This window comes from Mugil cephalus, chromosome 20 (assembly GCF_022458985.1).
Source record: "Mugil cephalus isolate CIBA_MC_2020 chromosome 20, CIBA_Mcephalus_1.1, whole genome shotgun sequence".
Taxonomy (NCBI): domain Eukaryota; kingdom Metazoa; phylum Chordata; class Actinopteri; order Mugiliformes; family Mugilidae; genus Mugil; species Mugil cephalus.
Window position 1 is genome coordinate 17,647,937 of NC_061789.1, and position 21,119 is coordinate 17,669,055.

At 42.6% G+C, this 21,119-nt stretch overlaps 2 protein-coding genes across 2 annotated transcripts in view; both read left to right on the forward strand.

The window, feature by feature from the left end:
- The first annotated feature begins 1,081 nt into the window (after nucleotides 1-1,081).
- On the forward strand, nucleotides 1,082-6,507 carry dhx58 (DEXH (Asp-Glu-X-His) box polypeptide 58). The gene is made up of 12 exons (XM_047571735.1): nucleotides 1,082-2,140; nucleotides 2,314-2,504; nucleotides 2,641-2,845; nucleotides 2,939-3,129; nucleotides 3,221-3,334; nucleotides 4,070-4,202; nucleotides 4,312-4,497; nucleotides 4,604-4,854; nucleotides 4,966-5,277; nucleotides 5,361-5,551; nucleotides 5,659-5,758; nucleotides 5,848-6,507. Exons 2-12 carry the CDS (start codon nucleotides 2,328-2,330, stop codon nucleotides 6,031-6,033), a joined length of 2,046 nt encoding a protein of 681 aa, XP_047427691.1. The 5' UTR covers nucleotides 1,082-2,140; nucleotides 2,314-2,327; the 3' UTR covers nucleotides 6,034-6,507.
- Nucleotides 6,508-7,878: 1,371 nt separating this feature from the next.
- Nucleotides 7,879-21,119, forward strand: part of znf385c (zinc finger protein 385C) — a 120,022-nt gene continuing 106,781 nt past the window's right edge. The window contains exon 1 of the mRNA XM_047570854.1: nucleotides 7,879-7,984. The gene's annotated coding sequence lies outside the window, so the exon portion shown is untranslated. The remainder of the gene's footprint in view (nucleotides 7,985-21,119) is intronic.

A 21,119-nucleotide genomic window follows, 5' to 3' on the forward strand; every position in this document is an offset into this window, starting at 1 on the left:
AGTTCCCTGAAAAATGTCTGCGCTAATATTAAGTTGCACCCCCATTATGTGAAGGACTGAATCTGGGATGCTGTCATGACGACCTTTATTCAGGCCCGTTGATACGTGATCACACCTTATATCATGAGTTATTAAGTAACTGAGAAATGTTTGTGCCTTTAAGAGTGGATCAAATTGTGTGTGTGTGTGTGTGTGTGTGTGTAGCTAAATATTTTTGTGTTCAAAAAGCTCTATTGTTTTTTGTTATTTTGTGTGTGCTCCTGTACAGCCATCCGTCTGAGGACCACTCCCAAAACATCAGAGACCTGACCTTTTGGGCGGTCTTCACTTTTTCCGTTAAGACTTGGTTTCGAGGTAAGGTACTTAGCTGAGGTGGTGAGGGAATATATTGTGTCCTCACAGAGATGGCAGTGCAAATGTGTGTGTGGCTTCATTTTTCTCGTGACAAGGAAAAAAACAAACAAGGCTGGCTTAAGATGTGGTGTATTCAAAACTTGCAGTCCAACACTTCTCCTTCTTTAGTTACAACACACACATGTAGATAAGACATGCATCAGACATGCATATATACCATAAACCATTGCTGGGGTCCTTGTGGTTTGTGAGACTTTCTGTATTTGCTATCTGTGACACAGAGGGGAGATTTTCTGTCGTCCATCCAGAGCCTCCCTCAGTAGGGCCCTTCTGTTGACACAGCTTTCACTTTCGTTTCTCCGTATCAAGCTATTCCTCGTAACAGGGTTTAACACTCCACCTAAAACCACATGACTGTTGAGTCCTGTTAGAATAGGTTAATATTCGTGTGGATGTTACTTAGACACGTAGCACCCACCTAGACCAGACCAGACACCCCCACCCCATAGCAGTGACGCTCCTTGACAGCAGAAGTCATTCCCAGCAGCATGCAGCCTGACACACATACACACACGGATGGCTTAGGAACAACTTGAAACAAAACATGAAGAACAGCACAAGGTCACTAAATTCACTAGATCCCCAACTGATCAAGTATTTGTGGGATGATCCACAGAGGCCCCTCCCCTCAACCCATACGACCCAAAGCCCACTAACAACATCCTGTTGCCAGACACCACAGGACACAGATTCTTAACTGCCTCTGTACCAGGTTCACACCTCTACACTAGCCCTTTACATTCACCAGTTACATTAGAAATCTTCATCAGGGGCTTCAAGCCTCGTGAACCTCGTGATCTTGTTTTTCTGTATCATCTAGTTACGCCTCTGTACTGCCTTTCTGGCCATCCTGGTTTACTTCTTAATCCTCTTTTAAGTTTATTAAAAAAAAAAAAAAAGTTTATGATGAACACTGAATTTTTCCAAGTGCAATAAATGTAACTATCTTTAACATAATATGTGCCTTTACACTACATCACACGTGCCCTTGTGAGGTATACATGAGACATACTTCATTCTGTGTTTTTTCACAGTACTACATCAACATATTTCTGGTTAATGCTCATGATGTCATAAAACACATTATAATCATATCCTTGCATTGCGTTTCGTTTTTCTTCTTAGCACATCACAGGCTTTAAAATTATACCACAGCACAAGAGAGACCTTTATTCACGATATCAGGTAGATTGTCATAATGTTGATACCTGATCGGTGTGTGTGTGTTCATGCCATTGATGTCTTTTTTTAATCTTACAATAGTCCTGGAAAACAGTGACTTGCAACGGAGGTCATAACATGCAGTAACAGGCTGCTTAGTTTCGCTTTCCTGACGTAATGAGGAAGAGAAGGCACCTTAAGAACACATGTACTCAATAACTCAAAACGTTTTAGATGCAAGTGGAGCAAAAAAAGAAAAGAGACAACCATAAGATATACACATGTATGCATATGTACATTTTATATATAAAATGATTATAACAAAAAAGCAAAACCATCTGAGTGACATCAGTGTAGCTCGGGTTTCATCTGTCGCTGCATAACGAAGTGCAGCGGTCGTTCCTCCAGAGACTCCTTCACTAGGGCCGCCATTGTGAGTCAAACAGCCTAGGGTTTCATTTTCCAGTTTTCTCGTCACACAGCTGACCGTAACAGGTTTTAAAAGCCCACAGCCTGCAGCAGGCAGTCAGTGGGGAGAAGAAGAAGTTGAAAACGCCACACACTGGTGAGTTGAAGCCGGATTTTCTTATAATCAGATGAAACTAAGTGGCTTGCTTCACCCTGAGCTAGCTAGTGTTTTTGGCCTCGTTCATTAATGCAGTGTCATTATGTTGTTTTATGCGCATTTCTCCCACACGGTATGACAGTTGTATGTAACGCTGGTGTATTGTTGTACAGGAGGAAATATCAGGATGGCGGATATTGAACTGTACTCATACCAGGAAGAAGTGGTCGAAAGGGCTCTTACAGGAGAAAACATCATTATTTGGCTGCCGACAGGAGGTGGAAAGACCCGAGCTGCTGTGTATGTAGCCAAAAAACACCTGGAGACCAAGGCAAATGCTAAGGTGGTAGTACTTGTAAACAAGGTAAGCAGGGCACAGAGCTGACTGGATAAAAAGTAGAGAATGACTTCGATCATGTTCAAAGGAAAAATGGTCATTTTAACAGTGCTGTGGCTCAAAGTGATTAAATACTATGTTTTTGGTGCATTCTATACTGTAGGTTCACCTTGTTGACCAGCATTACAAAAAGGAGTTTGGTCCTCACCTGGGTGATCGCAACAGAATTTCACCTGTCAGCGGAGAAAGTAATGAGAAGGATTTCTTTGGGTTAGTGATGCAGAACTCAGATGTGGTCATCTGCACAGCACAGATCCTGTACAATGCTCTGACTGACACGGAGGAATCAAAACATGCTGAGCTCTCAGGTCAGTAAGAGTGAGCTGAAACATACCTAATTATACTGCGACGCTGTGACGGTGTGGGGAATTTGCCCTAAGCGTATTCATTGTTCCTTGTAGACATTACTCTACTGATAATCGACGAGTGTCATCACACCCACAAGGAGTCGGTCTACAACAAAATAATGAGAGTCTATGTGGAGAAGAAGTTGAAAAGAGAACGACCACTGCCACAGATCCTGGGTCTCACTGCTTCACCGGGGACAGGGGGGTCAAAGACACTGGACAAGGCTGTGGAGCATGTACTACAGGTCCGGGTTCACCTTTTAAATAACGTGGCACTGATATGGACTCCCACAAGTCTCTGACTCCTCTTCATCATTGTGCTTCTCTCCCTTTCAGATTTGCGCCAACTTGGACTCAGCCATCGTTTCAGCTAAAACCTATGAACCCGAACTGAAGCAGAAGGTACCAAGACCTGTCAAGAGATTCGACATTGTGGAGAAAAGACCTAAGGTAAGTGAATTGCAGATGCGAATAGTATGCACTAACTTTCATTTGAGCTATTCAATAAACATAAAGTAATCTGAAGTAATCTGAAAGCCATAATTACACAAGACAAGTAGTTAACTGCCATGCTAGTCTTTACTTACCCCTGCAACACTATGAGCTTAATTGTATGATAACATACCCGCAATGCTAACATGGTGTTCACCATCTTACTAATGCATTTTAGCAGGATAACAATTTCACAAAGCATGACATGAAAGATGAGAAAAAAACAGCTATAAATACAATAATAATAATAAAAATAATAAAAGAGATAAAAAAATGACTGAAAAAATGACTTGATAATATCAATTTCTGAGACGAGAATGTTGAACAAAGTCTTATGTGGATGCTTTAGTTGTCTGTAACCATATTGCTAAGATACCTAAAATTTCTCGTAGTTTTTCCTTTTTCTTTTCTGTTGGCTAGTCTAGTTAGCTGGTGGCTTTTAGTGTTTTACTTTCATTCTTAGGCAGAGGGAGAGGTGTACTAAGATGGTTGTAGTGTAGTTGCATGTCCCATCACTTCTTACCTGCTGCTGTTTGCTAGGCTAGTTAGTTGGTGTCTTCTTCTTAGTTGCTTGTTGGTAGCTCACTGCTAGCCTGCTGGTTGGCTTTTCAATTGGACTAGGCTTCAAAATGTGTTTTGCCCCAGATCATGGCACAAGGGATTGTAACATCTTATCCTGTGTATTTATGAAAGGATCCATTTGGTGATCATCTGAAGTGGATGATGAAGCTGATCCAAGAGTACATGAACCTCCCTCCAGACGTTAAACTCAGGGAGTGTGGCACCCAGGAATATGAGGCAGATGTGGTGATTCTAGAGAGGCGAGGTGAGAACTGTCTTATTTCATAAACCGGTTATGCCTGTGTGACTGGGACAGAATGAAGGTGATCACATGTTATTTTCTGTTGACATCATTTGTTTGTCTCTTGGACCAGGGGTAGGAGAGGACAACAGGCTGCTAGCGCAGTGTGCACTCCACCTCAGACAGTACAATGACGCCTTGCTCATCAATGACACCTTGCGAATGATGGATGCTTACCGCACCCTAGAACAATTCTACATCACAAAGAATGCCACGGCCATCGATGGAACTGACTACTTCTTGTTGGGGCTTTTTGAAGGTGGGCATTCTGAAATTTGATTGTTACGTGGCTTTGCATGTTTTGCTGCGTTACTTTCAGAGCAAACTTATGAGCAAACATAACCGTCTCCGTCTTTGTTACACAGAAAATCAAGTAGAGTTGATGAATCTTGCTTCAAACTCTGACTTTGAGAACCCAAACATGGCCCAACTCGAGAGCACTCTGCTGAGACAGTTTGGTCCAGATGTCCAATCAAGAGGAATCCTCTTCTCTAAAACCCGTAAAAGCACCCACTGCCTAAAAGAATGGGTCTCAAGTAATAGTGCCTTGAAGGCAGCTGGGATCAGGGCAGCCATCCTCACTGGGGCTGGCAATGGCATCACTTACATGACACAGGTGTGGTGGCATAAACTATTCATCCAAAAGATTTAAGTTGTTTACATACTTATAGATATTTGTACCTATTCTGAGACTTTACAGGCTTGTATTTGCATGTATTTCTTGTAGAACGAGCAGGCGGACACAATCCGCAGATTCCGCGAAGGTTCTCTCAACCTCCTGATCTCCACCAGTGTTGCTGAAGAAGGCCTCGACATTTCTGAATGCAACCTCGTGGTACGCTATGGACTCCTTACAAACGAGATTGCTCAGCAGCAGGCCAGTGGGCGTGCCCGAGCAAGAGACAGCCAGTACTCAGTGGTCGCCCAGGCAGGGGGACGGGAAGTCCGCAGGGAGCTTATCAATGAACATCTGGAGGATCTCACAGGAAAAGCCATTGCTCACATTCAGAGGCTGAGTTCCCGAGACTTTTCTGTCAAGGTGAGGGTGCTCTGCTCGTCCCAACCCCTAGCTCTCACTGCTCTGTGTCTCTGACAACAACATGTCTTCTTGTTTGTCTGCAGATAACTGAGCTTCAAACACGGGCGGTCATTTCCAGTAAAATTGAAGAGAAGAAAAAGACAGAAAAGAAGAGCCGCTACCTTGCGTCCAATATCAAGCTCTTGTGTCGCAACTGTTTTAAGGTTGTGGCCACTGGCAGTGACATCAAGCTAATTGACAATACGCACTACATCAACGTCAATCCTGAATTTAAGTGAGTTGACCTGTAATTGAGTTTCCTTTAGGAGTTAATGCAGAAGTAAACTGAGGCCAAATTAAAACACATTTACTGCTCTAATTATGACTTATCTTTGTTCTAAGGAACCACTACAAATTTGGTGAGCAGGTGGACATTGGGAAGAGTTTTGAGGATTGGGAGCCTGGGCGCATAATCAGCTGTAATAACGGAAACTGCAACAAGGTACAGTGGACCCTGTGATAAACATCTACCGGTTGAGCTGAGGTCGGTGCTCCTGTTGGATTCTCACTGTTCTTTATGTCAATTTGCAGAATTGGGGATACGAGGTGAAGTACAAGAAGGTTGCCATACTCCCCAATATGGCCATCAAAAACTTTGCTATGGACACCCCTGACGGCAGGGTGACTGCCAAGAAGTGGAAGGACGTGTCTTTCACTGTTGAGGAGTTCAGCTTCGAAGAATACTGCAAAGAATTGTTGTCTGACATGTTAGATTAAAACACCAATAACTGTGTGTGAGGGTGGTTGGGGGGGTTCTCCTCCACTTCAAATCTAGTTTCTTTTAGAAAATTTTGGCTTGGAAAAACAACAACAACAAAAAAAAACACTCCACACATGCTCAGTCTTATTCGTGCTGCCGGGCCAGTGAGGTAGCAGAGCAGTTAAAAACCACCATGCACTGATCATGCTTGAAATTAGCATGACTGCTTTGTTTATGCCCAGGGACCTGGCCTCTTTGTATGTTGTCATTTGTTGTTTCCTCAGCTTCCTCCCAAAGTCAAGCACAAAACACATGAAATGAACTGTAAACTGTAACCATTACGAATGTAAAACATGAGTGTCATCAAGAAAAAAATAATTCCTCATGAAGCAATAGTTTTAATGTTTGTATGGGTTATAGTGTGAGGCTATTGGGTATAAGCTAATAACATGTAAATATTTTAATATTAAATGAAAATCATGAAGATCCTCTATGTTTTTCTGTTGGTTTATACCATTTTAAAAAGAAGTGGGACTGAAGTATTTCTTCTTGGCAATCGTTTTACCCTTTTCAGCCACTTGGTGTCAGTATTGGTTAGCCAATGTTGGATGCTGTGTTTCCCCTCTGCCTTTGTTGCTTCTAACATTTCCTCTGTCAGATGGAAAGCAGTGGCCCATTGGTGCCCAGTGGCTCTGAGGTAACAGCGAGATGAGTCTGTAAGAAGAGAATGAGGAAGGATGAATGTGCGACTTTCACAGTCACAAAGCTTTACTAATGAATCCCTGAGCAAGGCCCTTAATCTATAACTACTTTTGTGAAGTGTTTCATTAGCCACTACAGCAGGATGTTTATTCAGATGTGTTTAGTCTTTGCTGAACATTTGTTAGACATTATTCTGACTGCTACAGCTCACTATAGTGCTTCTGCATGGATGTGGCTACACTGAACCCTTCCAGCTTGATTTGGGGAATCAGATCAGCTAATGCTCTGCTGTGTTTACACGCACACACACAAATCAAGCCTAACATATAGAAGCACAGTTTCATATTTAAGGAGCACTTTCCAAAATAAACCCAAATTATGAAACCGAAGCGGCTGGCAAGGAAAACGTGACTTTTAGGCTAGCAGCCGTTTTGGGTAGATTCATTTCTGACCCCGGAAAGCGCATTTGTGCGTTTTTTTCCAGGCTAGACGTGATTAGGTCAACTTCACGGTGTCGCATGTGCCATAATCTTTTCAAATCTGGCAGAGAGCTGGAGTCAGTAGAGCTGCCGTGGACATAATCACACTAGAAACAGGCTCTGCTCCCGTGCTGTTCAGCGTACGATTCTCCCTGATCAGGCTCGGGCTCTGTAATCAGCACTGATTACTTCCTTTTGCTTCCCACCTCAGCTCCCCATGTATCTTATTTGCAATTAGTTATCTTCTGAAATTAAGTGCGCAGTGTGTGTGTGTGTGTGTATTTCTGTGTTTGCATAGCTTTGGGGGATGTTACTCACACAATAGGCTCTTGTCATTGGTATTGAGAATATACAAGTATGTATGTCAAGACAGGATTTATAAAGAATTAGATCCCCCTCAGTTTAACTGTGTTTGTGCAAAAAAAGTATCTTACCAACGGATGATTTTTTGTGTAGGTTTGCACAGTGTAGGCTGAAAAAAATATGTATATATAATAAGTTGCAGTCTCACTTTTACATCACTGTCAGGTGACATGCCTCCTCGCTCTGCAGTGGGCGTTTCCCTCAGGGTGATTGACAGGTCATTTGCCTAATTAGCTGCTCGTAATGGATGGTAAGTGACCTGGAGACCTGTGCGCGGTGTGGAGGGACTCATGACTGATCTGACGACCGACGTTTTCCCTGTCGCTGATCAGAAACTACTGACAATGTGCACCCCTCCAAACGAAGTGAACTAGTAAACAAGATTTACCGCAAGGTGCTCCGTTTGGCGGAGCTGCGCGTCCCGGTAAGCGTTCCTAAATGAACTGTAAAACGGGCATATTTCACTTTTAAAGCCCCGTGTGTTGACGTTTAACGTTGAGCAGCTCGGCACTGCGAAGCCTTTTCCCTTTCCTTCCTCAAATACACACTTATAAGAGAGAGCCCTTGTTGTACCTACTGTGATGAATACGCGTGAGACGCACGCTCACAGGTGGGTGGACCGACTCTCTCATGGGGAGAGCTCCAACTCAGCCAAGTAGAGTTTACAAGACACATCTGCCTGAAACGTGGAGTCCATAGCTTCGCTTTTGTGCGTTACAGTACAAGAGGAGGCTTTGTGTGGAGCCTTGAATTAATTTGTATCCCTAATTTAATTACAAATGATCACCTGTGATCCCTCCTGAGGATTTGCAAGTCAAAGCTTCGTAGATGGCTCCAGTTGTGTAAAGTTGTGTAACTTTAATGACAACCCAGCCAAGGCTTCTTATTACAGTCTGTACTTTTTTTGTTTGTATTCATTGCACTTTCAACCAACATTCAGTCAGCATCTCTTCTACCACCATCCATACACTGAAGCACAGGCATCAGGCATAACATTATGACCACCTTCCTTGTGCCTCCAAAACAGCTGTGACTCATCAGAGGATGGACATGGACCTTCTGAGGGTGTCCTGTGGTGTCTGGGAACGGGATGTTGATCAAGTATCCCGCAGATACTTGATCAGTTTGGGATGTAGGTTTTATGAGTTGTTCTTAAACCATTTTTGTGTGTGTGTCTGTGTCAGGCTGCATCCCGTTGGGGATGGCTGCTGTCATCTGTGGGTCAGTCTGGTCTGGTCTGGTCTAGGTGGGTGCTACATGTCTAAGTAACATCCACATAAATGGCAGTGGTTTTAATGTTAAGGCTGATCGGTTTATTGGTGCTGTACACAGATTTGGAAAAGACAGACTACTTTTGCTCTTGCAGTGGACTGTAAAGCCCTTCACTAGGTCAGTTTCTTGCCTACCAACAGAAGTTACACCTGTTAGGCTGATGTCAAACTGTTCATGTTTTTTTTTTTGTTTTGCTTTTTGTTACCATACCCTTGTTTTCTGTTTGTGTTGTTGCCACGTACTCTCCCCAGGACTCGCACAGAACGCTCACTGACACAAATATCTGCTACAGTACAGTGAATGGGTCACCAGGATGGGTTTTTTCCTCTGGGACCAGTCCTCTTGTCAGCCAGATACCTGTGCTGTCTGAGAGCTATGCTTGCTTTGTTGTCTCTCATGACGAGCAGAGACAGCAGAGGATCCGGTTACCTTCATCGACCTTGGCAACAACGTTTATATTCTCTCTCTGTATGCTATGTATGTTGTTCAAGTCTTGGTTCAAAGTGGTTATCAAGCTGCCGCCCAGCCTGTGTGAATGCCAAGCCCTGCGATTCAACAACGCTCCGACTGTTGTGGTTTGAAGGGAGCGTGGGTGCATTTTTTTATAATTTCTGGGTCAGCTGTGTTTCAATTATTTTTAATTTTTTACACAGCAATCCTCTCTGCATGTTCATTTTGTGGTGTGCTCGTCTTCACGCCCAGATGCTTGAAATGTTTGCGTGCACTTTAAGGGCAGCATGAAAGCAATTACAGTACAGCGAAGTGTACATCTTTGTTGTCGCGCGTCTGCTTTGATTGAGGATGTAGCTCTCTGAAGTGGACTGGAAGTCTGGAGTCGGTGCCAGAGTCAAGAGTTAACCAGCCTATTTCATGCTTTATTATAGAGCAGATAAAAGCGGCGCTTGTCATTGTGTCTGCCACTTTGTGCCTGGGCTTTTGTCTACTCCTCGCTGCCTCGTTCCTTTCTTTTTCTTTTCCTTGAGACAGAACTGTCTGCTTTATTATTAGAAACGCAAGGATGAACTTCTAATAAGTTCTTGGTCAGGGCTTCTGGCGCCTCCACCTTCAAATAATTCAGCTGGCTCACTGGCAAAGGCGAAAAATAAAAAAAGTAGTGCAGGTGTCTTTTAATCTAAAACAAGACATCCAGATATAAGTACTCATACTAGAGTATTTGGGTTCGTCAATATTTATATAATTGTGCTGCGGGTCATGTATTTTTTTATTAATTTTTTTTAATGCATTACCAACCAAAATGTGTCATTCTGTCCTCCTTCCGCTGTCTCTGCCATTGACTGCAGTTTAATCCCTGTTATTAATCCACGTTGAGTCGCTTTGACTCATTCAGGCTGACCGAGGATTATTGGGGACTAGTACGACGGCCCACTGCTTTTTATTTACCCGTCTCTCTGCTGATCACCAGAGGATGAGAGCTCACAAGACTGTGTGTATTTTTGGGGGATGTTGGGATGGATGGGAGTGAATATCTTTTCGAATGATGCTTTTGCAATGAGAAATTGGACATTACTATAATTGTAGAAACTTTTTTTAATGGTCAGATGGAAAGATTTTCAGTTTATGTTGCTCCCTTTCTCTTTTATTCGGGGATGAGCGGCAAACGCTAAGACTTTTCAAGCATCTGCAACATCCAGAGGTCTACGCGTAGCGAGAGAAATGAGTAATTTTTATCAAAGTAAGGGCGGGATTGAAATGGACAAAACGGGCTCGTCCGCATAAATGAAAAGCATTTCATCAGAACCGCCTGTCCCTGAGGTTGGTGCTGAGGGTATTGATTATGAAAGATTTAGTTTAGTATGAAGCGGCCCGGACTCGCATCTCAAAGCAACTGGGAAAAAGAAAATGCAAAAAAATATAGGAAAGGTGTATCAGAATTTATACATGTAACAGAAGGAGGAGAATTATCAAATTTACATGTGGGTGCAAAACCACTCTTTGTGAAAGAAGAGTAAGCCAGAGGGGAGAGAAAGATACCTTTATAGAGTGCAGAAAAGTGAGAGGCTGGATTAGAGAGAGGACAAATGGCAGCATATGTCCTGGAGGAGGGAACCTGCTGTACAAAAGTGAAGTCATTCATCATGTGTAACCTTGCCAGGGTGTAGGACAGGCTCTCAGAAACCAGTTGTGAACAGAACGAGACAACAACAACAACAACAACAATGCAACTGTTCCGTTTCCTAAGAAGCCTGGTTGAAGCTAGAGAAAGCCCTGTATCTGTGTACCACCGTAGCGAGAGATAAACAAAGGGCTCGTGTAGCATAAAAAAAAAAAAAAAAAAGATTTCTGTAGATTTACGAGGATCTGGCACAGAGACGTATTGATCCCTCTCCCCTTCATCTGAGACAGTTAAAGGGGAGGGGGAGATGCTACAGCGAAACCTCACAATGGTTTACTTACATTTTATGTCATGGTTAGGTTGTACTCATTTCCAGAGTGACTTACGGTGACTGGAAAATGAGAAATTGTTAGAATGACTGCTGAGATTAGAGCAGCGGCGACGGCTTTGTCTGCAGTGTTGTAGAGAAATTGTAGAGAAAAAAGGAAAATGTCTGATTTGTAGCTGTCAATTATCATTTTCACTCATTTCTGGCGGACTTCTTTTTAACCCCTGCCAGGATTATCTGACTGTTGTTACGAGATCCTTGTTTTCATGCTGCAACTCAGCTGGCGAGAATGCTAACCTTTCAAGGTACAACGCCAACAAATGTGCATTTAAAAATTGGCCAGGGACAGTACTTTAGGCCGACTCTGCTGCCTAATATGCCACCACCACAGATGAGATCGTGGATGTAAAAGGAACTTCGCCCAATCATCACAATCGCATCAGAAAACAACCGCAGCAACAACGATAAAAATAATAAATAGAGCCATTGATCATTCTTGAAGAGCCGCAGGTCATGGGCTCCAGCTTTGCCTAATAGAGGCACTATATTAAGTGGTGGCAAGTTTTGACAGATCCAATTACAGTGAGCTCTATACCTCTGCTGCTGCCTGACCCTCAAAGCTTACAAATGCAGCTATACGGTGGCATGGCGTCCATGCTGCTGCTGCTGCTTCTTCTTTCCTTCTTTGGGCTATCGCAGGGAGCTGCATTAACAAAGGCAAAACTAATTGGCAACATCACCCGAGCGCTCGCTGTTGTTCCTTTCTTCGCTTTGACTGTTCTCATCAAAATAATCACACAGCATTCACATATTACTACAAAATGCGTATTTTCATGCTGAATACTTTTCATGCTTCCACCACACACACCCATGTTTTTTTTTTTGTTTTTTTTCCCTTCTCCCCCCGCATCCCTCAAAATGTCTATTCCAGTCCTTGGTGAAACTGCTTTTCATTCGTCTATCCACAAATGTCCAAATGATAGGTTTTGCTTCTAAGGAGAAAAGGGAGTCATGCTTCACAAGATGGAGCACAGCAAAACATCTGACTCCTGCCAGAGAGAGGAAACAAAGCAGACTCGTTTCTTTCTTTTTTTTCTTTTTTTTTGCAAAGTCTATTCTTCTGTCCTCATCTGAGGCCTGCTTTCTTTGTGTACCCTTCACTCTCCCTCCAGCCGCTGTCCTCCCTCTCAATTATTCCAGAGAGACAACGGACTTGTCAATCTTTTCCCTTTCAATAGCTAATGGTCCATCCATCCTCCTCTGCCCAACAGTCAAGCCAATTAATTTGATCAATCTGTTGAAAGTCATTTTCAGCCGCGGCGGGAGGGCAGTGTCAGACTGACGCCGCTGACTCAATATCTCCATTGTTAAGATAATAGTGGCGCTGAGTAAATCCAGGTAAATTTGCCCAAACGGATGAAGAAGTAATTTCATATCTGGACTGTTAAATTATGTTTTCGTGCGCATTATTTCCCCGTCATTTCTCCTCCGTCGTACAGTTCGCGTGTGCACATGGGCGTGCGCTTGTGCAGACACACGTCGCTGGTCTGCAGCGCGGCCTCGACACTGATGCAGTCCGTGTCGAGGGGCAAGTAGTCTGTTTTCACACGTCATCCCCACACATTACATTTTTGCTGTCAGTGGAAATGGATGACGCGCACCTGGAAATGCTTTCCACTCTGCAGGCAGCCAGAACATGCTGTCTAAACACCTTTCCGTGACTTTCTCAAAAGGAAATCTCAGGGAAAATGGAAACTCTGTCGCAAGTGCATTGAAATACGATGACTTGTCCAAGTACTGTTGAATAGAAAGTGTTGGAATAATTTATTTTTTTCATTTTTTTTTTTTTTTGCTGATGCGAGCTATCAAACCCCTCATGCGGGCCTTTGATGTTGCCATCCATTGTCTTGCAGAGCTGCAGGAAATTGAAAGGGAAGATCAGGAGAGCGTTAGCTGAGGGGAGGAGGAGAGGCGGAGGACGGGAGTGACGCGCAGCCCCCGTCAGGGTTTTCTGGGACATGGCGCACGGAAATGAACTAGCCTTGCGCGACCCGTGGGAGCTTTCCCTTAAAGTGCAAGGACGTACAGGGAGGAGAAGCAAAAACATCTGCTTTTGAAAACCCCAGAGATCGAATTGATTGCGTTTTTTCGCTAAAAAAAAAAAAAAAAAAAAAAAAAAGTGACAAATCCAGATTTAATGTTTCGGCAACATCCATTTCAAGCCCTCTCGTCCTTTCGTCACCAGTTCATCCAAAGCTCTATTCTAATTCAGGGAAAACACTAAACCTTTGGAGAATTCCACAAAACACACTCACTCAGCCTTTAAAGAGCATTTGTCCCTTGAGTGTTAAGAGTAGAAGTTTAATGAAACCAAAATGTGATTTACAATTCTCTGTGACTTGAAGAAGTGTGTGCGCGACTGTCTTCATCTTCAACACTGTAAGTGCTTTCTGTCAATGGTGCACACATTTAACCATATTTCTTCTCGCGCTGATGAATTAAAATGACGGCAGGCACAGGTTGTTCAGGTTGGGGAGTGCAAAGTGGTTATAGGCAAGGTTAAAAAGTCACTTTCTGCTGCGAGCCGTGGAAAGTTGAATTAGCATTTTATTTCAGCTCTGCAGTTGCCCATCTCTTGAATGTATTAGAATAACTCAGGCCCATTTCGAGACCGGCTTAACCAGGTTTATTTGTCCATTAGAAGCTCTGAATCAAAATTACCACACGCAGCGCCCCTCTTGACGTTACAAGTGATATATTTAATTTAAATTGAATTCTGATCCTGGTCAAACATTACTCTCCTCCTGACAAAAGGCATTTCGTCACAACGTACAGAATGTAGGCATGCGTATTGATCAAGCTAATCAATGCGGGAATGGGAGCAGTTTCATTAGAATTTATGCAGCCGAGCATTTCCCCCGTGTGCCGTGGTTGTTCAAACGTAGAACATGAGGCAAATGAGTACAGGAGACAGTGGCAGCTCTCTCATTTCAGAATGACAGGCTGGCAATGAAGGAGCACTGTTCCTTTTTTTTTTTTTTTTCCCCACACACTATTGTGCACAGGTCTTAGAAAAGGAGGTGGGAAGTGTGATGTGCAGCGTGGCAGGTCAGACCCGGGAAAGTGGGTTTGCTCTGGCGGGAAATGGCTATTTACGTAGCTGAAAATGGAGTGGGCCTTTCTGACATTTTCATAGCCCTGCAGGCGAAAGTAACCTTCAGCGGAAAAAAAACGGAACGATTAAAGGGACGGGAGGGGGGAGATGGAAAGGGAGAGGCATAGCTAGAGGTGCGGCGGGAAATCGGGAGGTGAGTGCACGGGAGAGTTAAAATGAGTTTGGAAGAAGGACTTTGAGAAAGGGAAATAAGCGTGGATAGAAATAGACAAAGTGTTCGGAGGTCATGGAAAGATGTGACAGGAGAATATGGATTGACAGGTAGAAAATAAAAACACATAAGGGAATAATGGAGGGGAATGCTCGACAAGGTTAACATAATACACCTAATGTGCTTGAATAAAGTCAAATAAACACATTTTCGACTTTTCAGCTTTACACTTTGGTGCACCTTTTAAGTGCCGCTGTCACGCAGACCAGATCCAGAAATTTCTCTGTTCGCGTGACATGGCGGCAGCTAAATTATGTGTGTATAATTCATATAAGCCATGCACAGCAGATCAAGTTAGCGTCTAAGTGTTCAGTAAAGTTGATAATAAAGCGACTTCTTCCCTGTTGTCGTCCTGTGTGAATGAGCAACTGAGTTCAATCAGGCACAAACACAGATGCAGGAAATATTTGCATATTTCTGTGGCACAATCTAAAAAAACCTCACGTTTTTAGCTGTGGTTTTGCGTCCCTCATTCGTGTTTAGGGTCCCAGTAGGGAGAGCTTAAACAGCTGCTGGTCATGGAACTCTTCATTTATTTGTGAAAGCCTCACTCTGTAGCTATAAAACAGAATCACATCAGTCAGCTTAGAATAGTGGATCACATTGAGCTCAATTTTGGGATTCCGTTATATAGAAACATAACTACATAAATAGATGTTATGTAGATGCAGATGATTTTTTTTTTTTTTTTACAAGAATTTGTCCCTGAACGTCAACATTAATTAAAAAGGTAGACCTGAAGATGGTGCTATTCATCTGTATATGGCAGCCACGATTTATTGATTTTGAACCAAAATTTATGGCGGTACAAGAAAATCAAGCCATTCACAGAGCTAAAATAATAATAATAAAAAAATGTGATAAAGATTATGTTAGGGTACTGACAAACAGACAAATGTTAATAGGCACTTCAGTGAAAATGAAAATAAAAAAAGGAAACTGAGAGAAAGATACAAGGCCCCAGGAAAAAAAAAAAAGTCCTGGAAGGTTTGTCCAAAAATGTTGGAGAAATGATTTCCATGCGACTCTGAAGGAGTGATAGTATCAGCAGACGTATCTAATAGACTCTGATTACGAGCGCCCTCATTTCCTACAAATGACTCCTCTGCACAGCCAGGAGGAGTGCTGGAACACATTATTATTCCTTAATGCACTGTCTGTCTTTCAAAGAATAACAATGTCATTATAATGAGAAACTGGTTAAAGACGCAAACGCATTTGACTTATCTGTGTGTTTCCTTTCCTATATATCTATCTCTGTAATTAAGCGAGGGTGCAGAGGTTCGTGAGCTACGACCGTTTCATTATTTCTGAATAAGAGGAGATGAGCTGATATATGAGAATGAAATATCAGTGTGGCCACTATTTTCTGAGTCTTTATTAGCTTTATTCTACCGTTGGCTGTATACTTCTCATTCAGCATGCTGGCCGGGGGTTGAAAAAAAAAAATTCAAATCCTCATCCTTTTGAGGCCATGCTCTGGTTTATTTAAAGCCCGTGTCACAGGTTTAGATCAGAGTAATATGTGCAAAAACTCACCTTTTTATTTCAGGAAAAATAAAACCATCCTGTTGGAAGCTGCTATAGTTATTTTATGAGAAGCATGACGATGGAATGAAAAGAAAGGCATTTGATGGTAGGCTGTAGCGTGCGGTGCTTCAGGATGCTCTGTAGAGGTGTGAAGATGGCTCCTCTGCCTGCTGGGCCTCAGCAGAATGAATTGTCAATCATCTGTAATGAAGGTTCAAGTGTAAAAAAAAATAATAATAATAATAATCAGCTTCTGTATGATGAAGTGCTTTTCTGGATTTTTCATGCTGGGACCAGAGCGTTGGTGGATTCATATAGCTGCATTTAAATCATTGTTCTCCCTAAAATTTTGGACAGTGAAAACTATTTTTAGAGATCACGCATACAGTATGCATGCCAGAGGGGGAGCTTTTTTGCTCCAACCCAGTGGCAGACTCCTCAGGGTAAAAGGTGTGGGAATAAGCATTTAGACTTATTAATATGTATAGCGTTTTCCTCTCCTTCCTCCCAGAGGAATAAAAAGCTGATGGTGTGTAGTGGTGGCAGGGGCGCTGGGAGGCTTTGATTCTCAGTAGGTGCTCCGTCTCCCTCACTGGGAAAAATCCCATAGAAGTCACCAAGCAGCTCGGAGAGGTTAATTGCTCAGGTATAAATCACTCACAACAGCTGGGTTGTGGGTGCTGGTGGCTGCAGGTATAGTTTATGGCAACAGACTCTGCAGCAGTAGGTCAGTTAACACCACAATAGTAATATCTGTTTGATTTCACGTCCTAAGTGAACAAAACACGATCGACCCTCAGATGTTGAAAAACGCTTTAATGCAATCAGTACATTCTGATTACTCTAAATGACTTTAATCAAGTATCATCAATGAACTTTTACCAAAATTAATTGTCAAATTCCAGAAAACTTTTTCTCCCTCTACAGAGCTAGGGAAAACAGTGTCTGATTGTATTATGATAAGGGGAGTTGTTGGTTTCATCATGCTCCTTTAAGATACGTTGTTCTTCACAAACCATTTACCCAACAATATCCATGTAATGCCAGGGAAATGGTGGCCTTTCTTATTTATTGGTTGAAACAGGGGTCTTCAACGTTTTGCAGGACAAGAACCCCCCCCAAACTGACAGAGACATTAAGTAGGGACCCCCTACCTACTATATGTGTTCTATATTAAACTCGCACTAGTGCTATTTATGAATTTACATTATTATTACCATGCTGCATTCAATTTTAAGTTATTCAAATAATACACTGGTTCAAATATTATTATTTTTACGTTTCAAACATGTGCCACAGTAGTTTGGTGTCGTCTGCCTCCATTTATCCCTTTACTAAAATATGTTGGATTCATGTTGCCCCCCCAACGTACCTCCATGGGCCACCTAGGGATCCCCCTGTTGAGGACCTATGGTTTAGAATACTGAACTACTCCAAATGCAAGCAAACATTTGAGACAGATGTCTTATTTAACATTCAGAAGCAGCGTACCAACAATTCTAAGGGGTTTTATTCGGGCTGGAGTCTAACCCAGCTGGTAAGGTACATTATGTACAATAATTCTTTCTCCAAACTGATTAGCCTCTCGCTCCTGCTGGGTGATGTCCAACCATTCCCTGGGAGATATAATCCCTCCAGCAAATCCTGGGTTGGCCCCAGGGCTTCGTCCCAGTCGTGGCTGTGTGTGGTAGACGCAGGGGGGGGGGGGGCCTTATCTGATGTCCAAGCCATCTCAGCTCTCAAATTTGGAGGATCTGCCCAGAGCTTCTCCCTTCTTCCACAACTTTTTACCCTTCCACAGTAAACCACACCACTGAAATACGTCGGCCCAGCACCTGCAGGGTCCAGTGTTGGGAGTCTGGTACAGTGTTGCGAATGTCACAAAATGCAAGTGATGATAAAATCCAGACTCTGATCTAATAAGTGTTATATTATCATATTAGCGTCACACAGAGTTGTCCATTTGTATTAACCTACACTTCTCTCATATCGAAGCAACAGCATTTCCGTCCCCGTGCCCATTTGCTGTCTTCAGCAGTGATGCTTCATCTGCTGTCAGTCACATATGAATCCGTCCCACTGCAGGCATGTAGAAAATTGATCGAGCCTAGATGGACAGCTGACTGACTGACTGACAGCGTACGTGGGGGTAGATTATTAAGCAATTTCTCTTCTAGGAAGTCAATAAATGTCTGAGGTGACGCTAACACAGAGTCGTCTCCGCTGAAACTTGTCTCTGTCTTGCATCTTTTCCTTCAGTATTAAATTTGTGCCAGCCTTTTTTTTTTTTTGCTGTAAGTGCTAGCATAATTATCTCTATGTTAATCCTCTTCTATTAAAACCAGCCCCAAATCCACGAGACCATGAGTGGGGCAGTGGCCACATTTATTGTAAACAGAGGCATATTAAATGTCTGACTTACTTCAGTGTACAACAGTCACAAGGGAATGTCAGTATTGTGTATTGCTTCACTGACAATATATACAAATAAATGCGTGAAAGCAAGAACATTTCATTTTGAACCTCGTTCATTGGCTTTTAAATGGAAAGATTACGATTATCTTATTATGATTGTTTTTCCTTTTTCACACTGCATGCATACACTGTATGCAATTTTTTTTTTACATAAAATTCAGTGTGAATATGCACACTCTGCTCACATAGCCTTTTACAGCCTTCAGAGGCTGTGTTATAGGCAGTGAACATAAAAGTGTGTGATCTAATGGGCCACTCAAGTGTCTCCATCCCGCTCTTCTCTAGTGCCAACCGCTTCCCTCTTCCTTTTGTCGTCTTGTCACGTGCCACTTTAGCTGGACTCTGCTTAAGTTAATCAGATGCCTGAAGTGGCAGCGCCCGCCCTCGGCCTGTTTCGCTTGACTCCGCCAGCCGCGGTCCATCAGAGGATCTGTTTTAAGATGTGTTTTAAAGTTCACTTTGGATGGACACAGCTTGCCACTTTGGTTGCTGTGGAAACCAGGTTGACGCATGGACAGACTGTAGAGAACAGTGTGAGTGGGAGTTTAAGAGGCTATAGAGGCCTGTCAAGATTTATGGATTATGTGCCGCAGTTGCACAGACCTTGTGGCAATTTCTTCACCGGGAGGGGAAACGGTATCTTTCCATGCAGATACAGAGAAAAGAGACACAGTCCAGACCAAAGACGTTTAGTAAGATGAAAACACTTTTCTATCTTTGATATACACAATGTTACCTGCAATTTTCTGATTTTTATGTTATGTTTAAGCATAAAGAACAACAAATGGATTATTTAATGTTAAATAACTGATCTCTACTGGTTGCCTTGCAGATGGTAGCAAATGTTTGGTACTTCCCCCGACCAGGAGCAATTTCTGCGCTTCAGTTTTTGTATATGAATTAAACAAGAGCCTTTGTTTAATGCTGACTTAAAAGCCAACTAAAAGCCTGTGGCATTGATTTTTTTAATGTAACCAAATGCAACACAAACTGATGTTTAATGTTTCCTTTAAGAGAAAAACTGGCCTAAGTAATTGCTCACCACATTATTCTCTTTAAATCCGAGGTCATTGCTTTATGGGGACCACTGCTCCAAACTTATGAGAGGCAGGTGCATGCTGCTTTAATGGGGTGCAAGGTTTGGCCAGTGACCAGTTAAGTCTCCGGCTTTGGTGTACACCCTGGCCTTTAGACATTACCAGCGGCTCAGCGTGCTGGCAGAAAGAACTAGCACTGGGTCAAGGGTGGAAATGTCACATTAATGTGCAATGTACTTATTTTTTTTTTTTTGTTTTTGAAGACTTCCGGGATTCGTCAGTGGTGGTAATGGCTCTTTTTCGTGGGCAGAGTTGGGAGGGGGTTGCGTTTCATTCTCTGTGGTCCTTGTGCTCTTGACTGTGGCTTATTTTTATGGTCGTCGATTGTGCCAAAACATTTGCATGAAGAAGGATACGTTTAGTGCTCATAAATACAAGAGCCAAGAGTGTCCATCACCTCAGTGCTAACAGCTTGTTCTGTGCATTTCCAGCAGTTAGATGCATGCTACTGTGAAAGGCCACGCAGGCTGATCGGAGCGGTTGCCCTCCTGTTAGATTAAAATCAGCATGCGAGCCAATAGGGAAGTAGAGTTTAAAATAAATGAAGTACTAAATTGCCCTACAACTGGTATTTAAGTTGCATGATCAGCAAACTCAGCACACTGGAAATGTTTTTCTTGGATGAAGAGAACAGTGCTGGCATTGTTGGATGTTTATTGTTCCTGTGGTGACTATTTTGGATCACTGGGAAACCATTCAAATCTGCCAGCATAAACACCTCACTGAGTACACTATACACTGTCTGTCACATTTAATATTAGCAGTAATATTCCATTTTACGGCATATCAACATGCCACTACACAGCATACCATTTCAAAAGTTATGCCGCCAATGATTATGTTTTAATTAATGTTTATTAAGGAGTCTTTTTATCTGTTGATGGGTCTCTATTCTTATATGAAAGCTAACTCGGTTAATTATCATCGTGAGCCATTTATTTTTGGTGATGAGCATTACTGAAGCTTTGTTTGATTAAAGTGGGCAGTATGACACATTAAAAGAAAAATTGAATCCTCATCAGGAGATGTAAAATAATCCAAAACGTAGACAAGGAAGAATGTCATCCTTAATTGCTGTCCCAAGTTTGAGGGGCGCTTTGAATCGATGATGTGTTGATGCGCCGCTGGATTCGGTCCATCGGGCCCGTGTGAACTGATGGAACCAGGCAGGAAGACATCTAGTGCTGGATTTCAAAATAAAGCTCTGTTTGAGTTTGCGCCTGTACGGCTATAAATTAAAAAAATAAGGCAACACATTGTATTTTCTTGTAACGTGGTAAAATATCCTAAAAGCCCACCAATAGAGTGTTTTGCCCAGTGTTGTATTCAGTTTAGGCTTTTGCAGACTAATATTAACATAAGAGACATTTCGTTTTGTACTTTTGTACTTGTACCTG

Excerpts from the sequence above, each read along its gene's own strand:
- dhx58 (XM_047571735.1), top strand. The coding sequence starts at position 2,328 with ATGGCGGATATTGAACTGTACTCATACCAGGAAGAAGTGGTCGAAAGG. Across the intron at positions 2,846-2,938 it reads AAAACATGCTGAGCTCTCAG|ACATTACTCTACTGATAATC; the intron begins GTCAGTAAGAGT and ends TGTTCCTTGTAG. Across the intron at positions 4,855-4,965 it reads GCATCACTTACATGACACAG|AACGAGCAGGCGGACACAAT; the intron begins GTGTGGTGGCAT and ends TATTTCTTGTAG.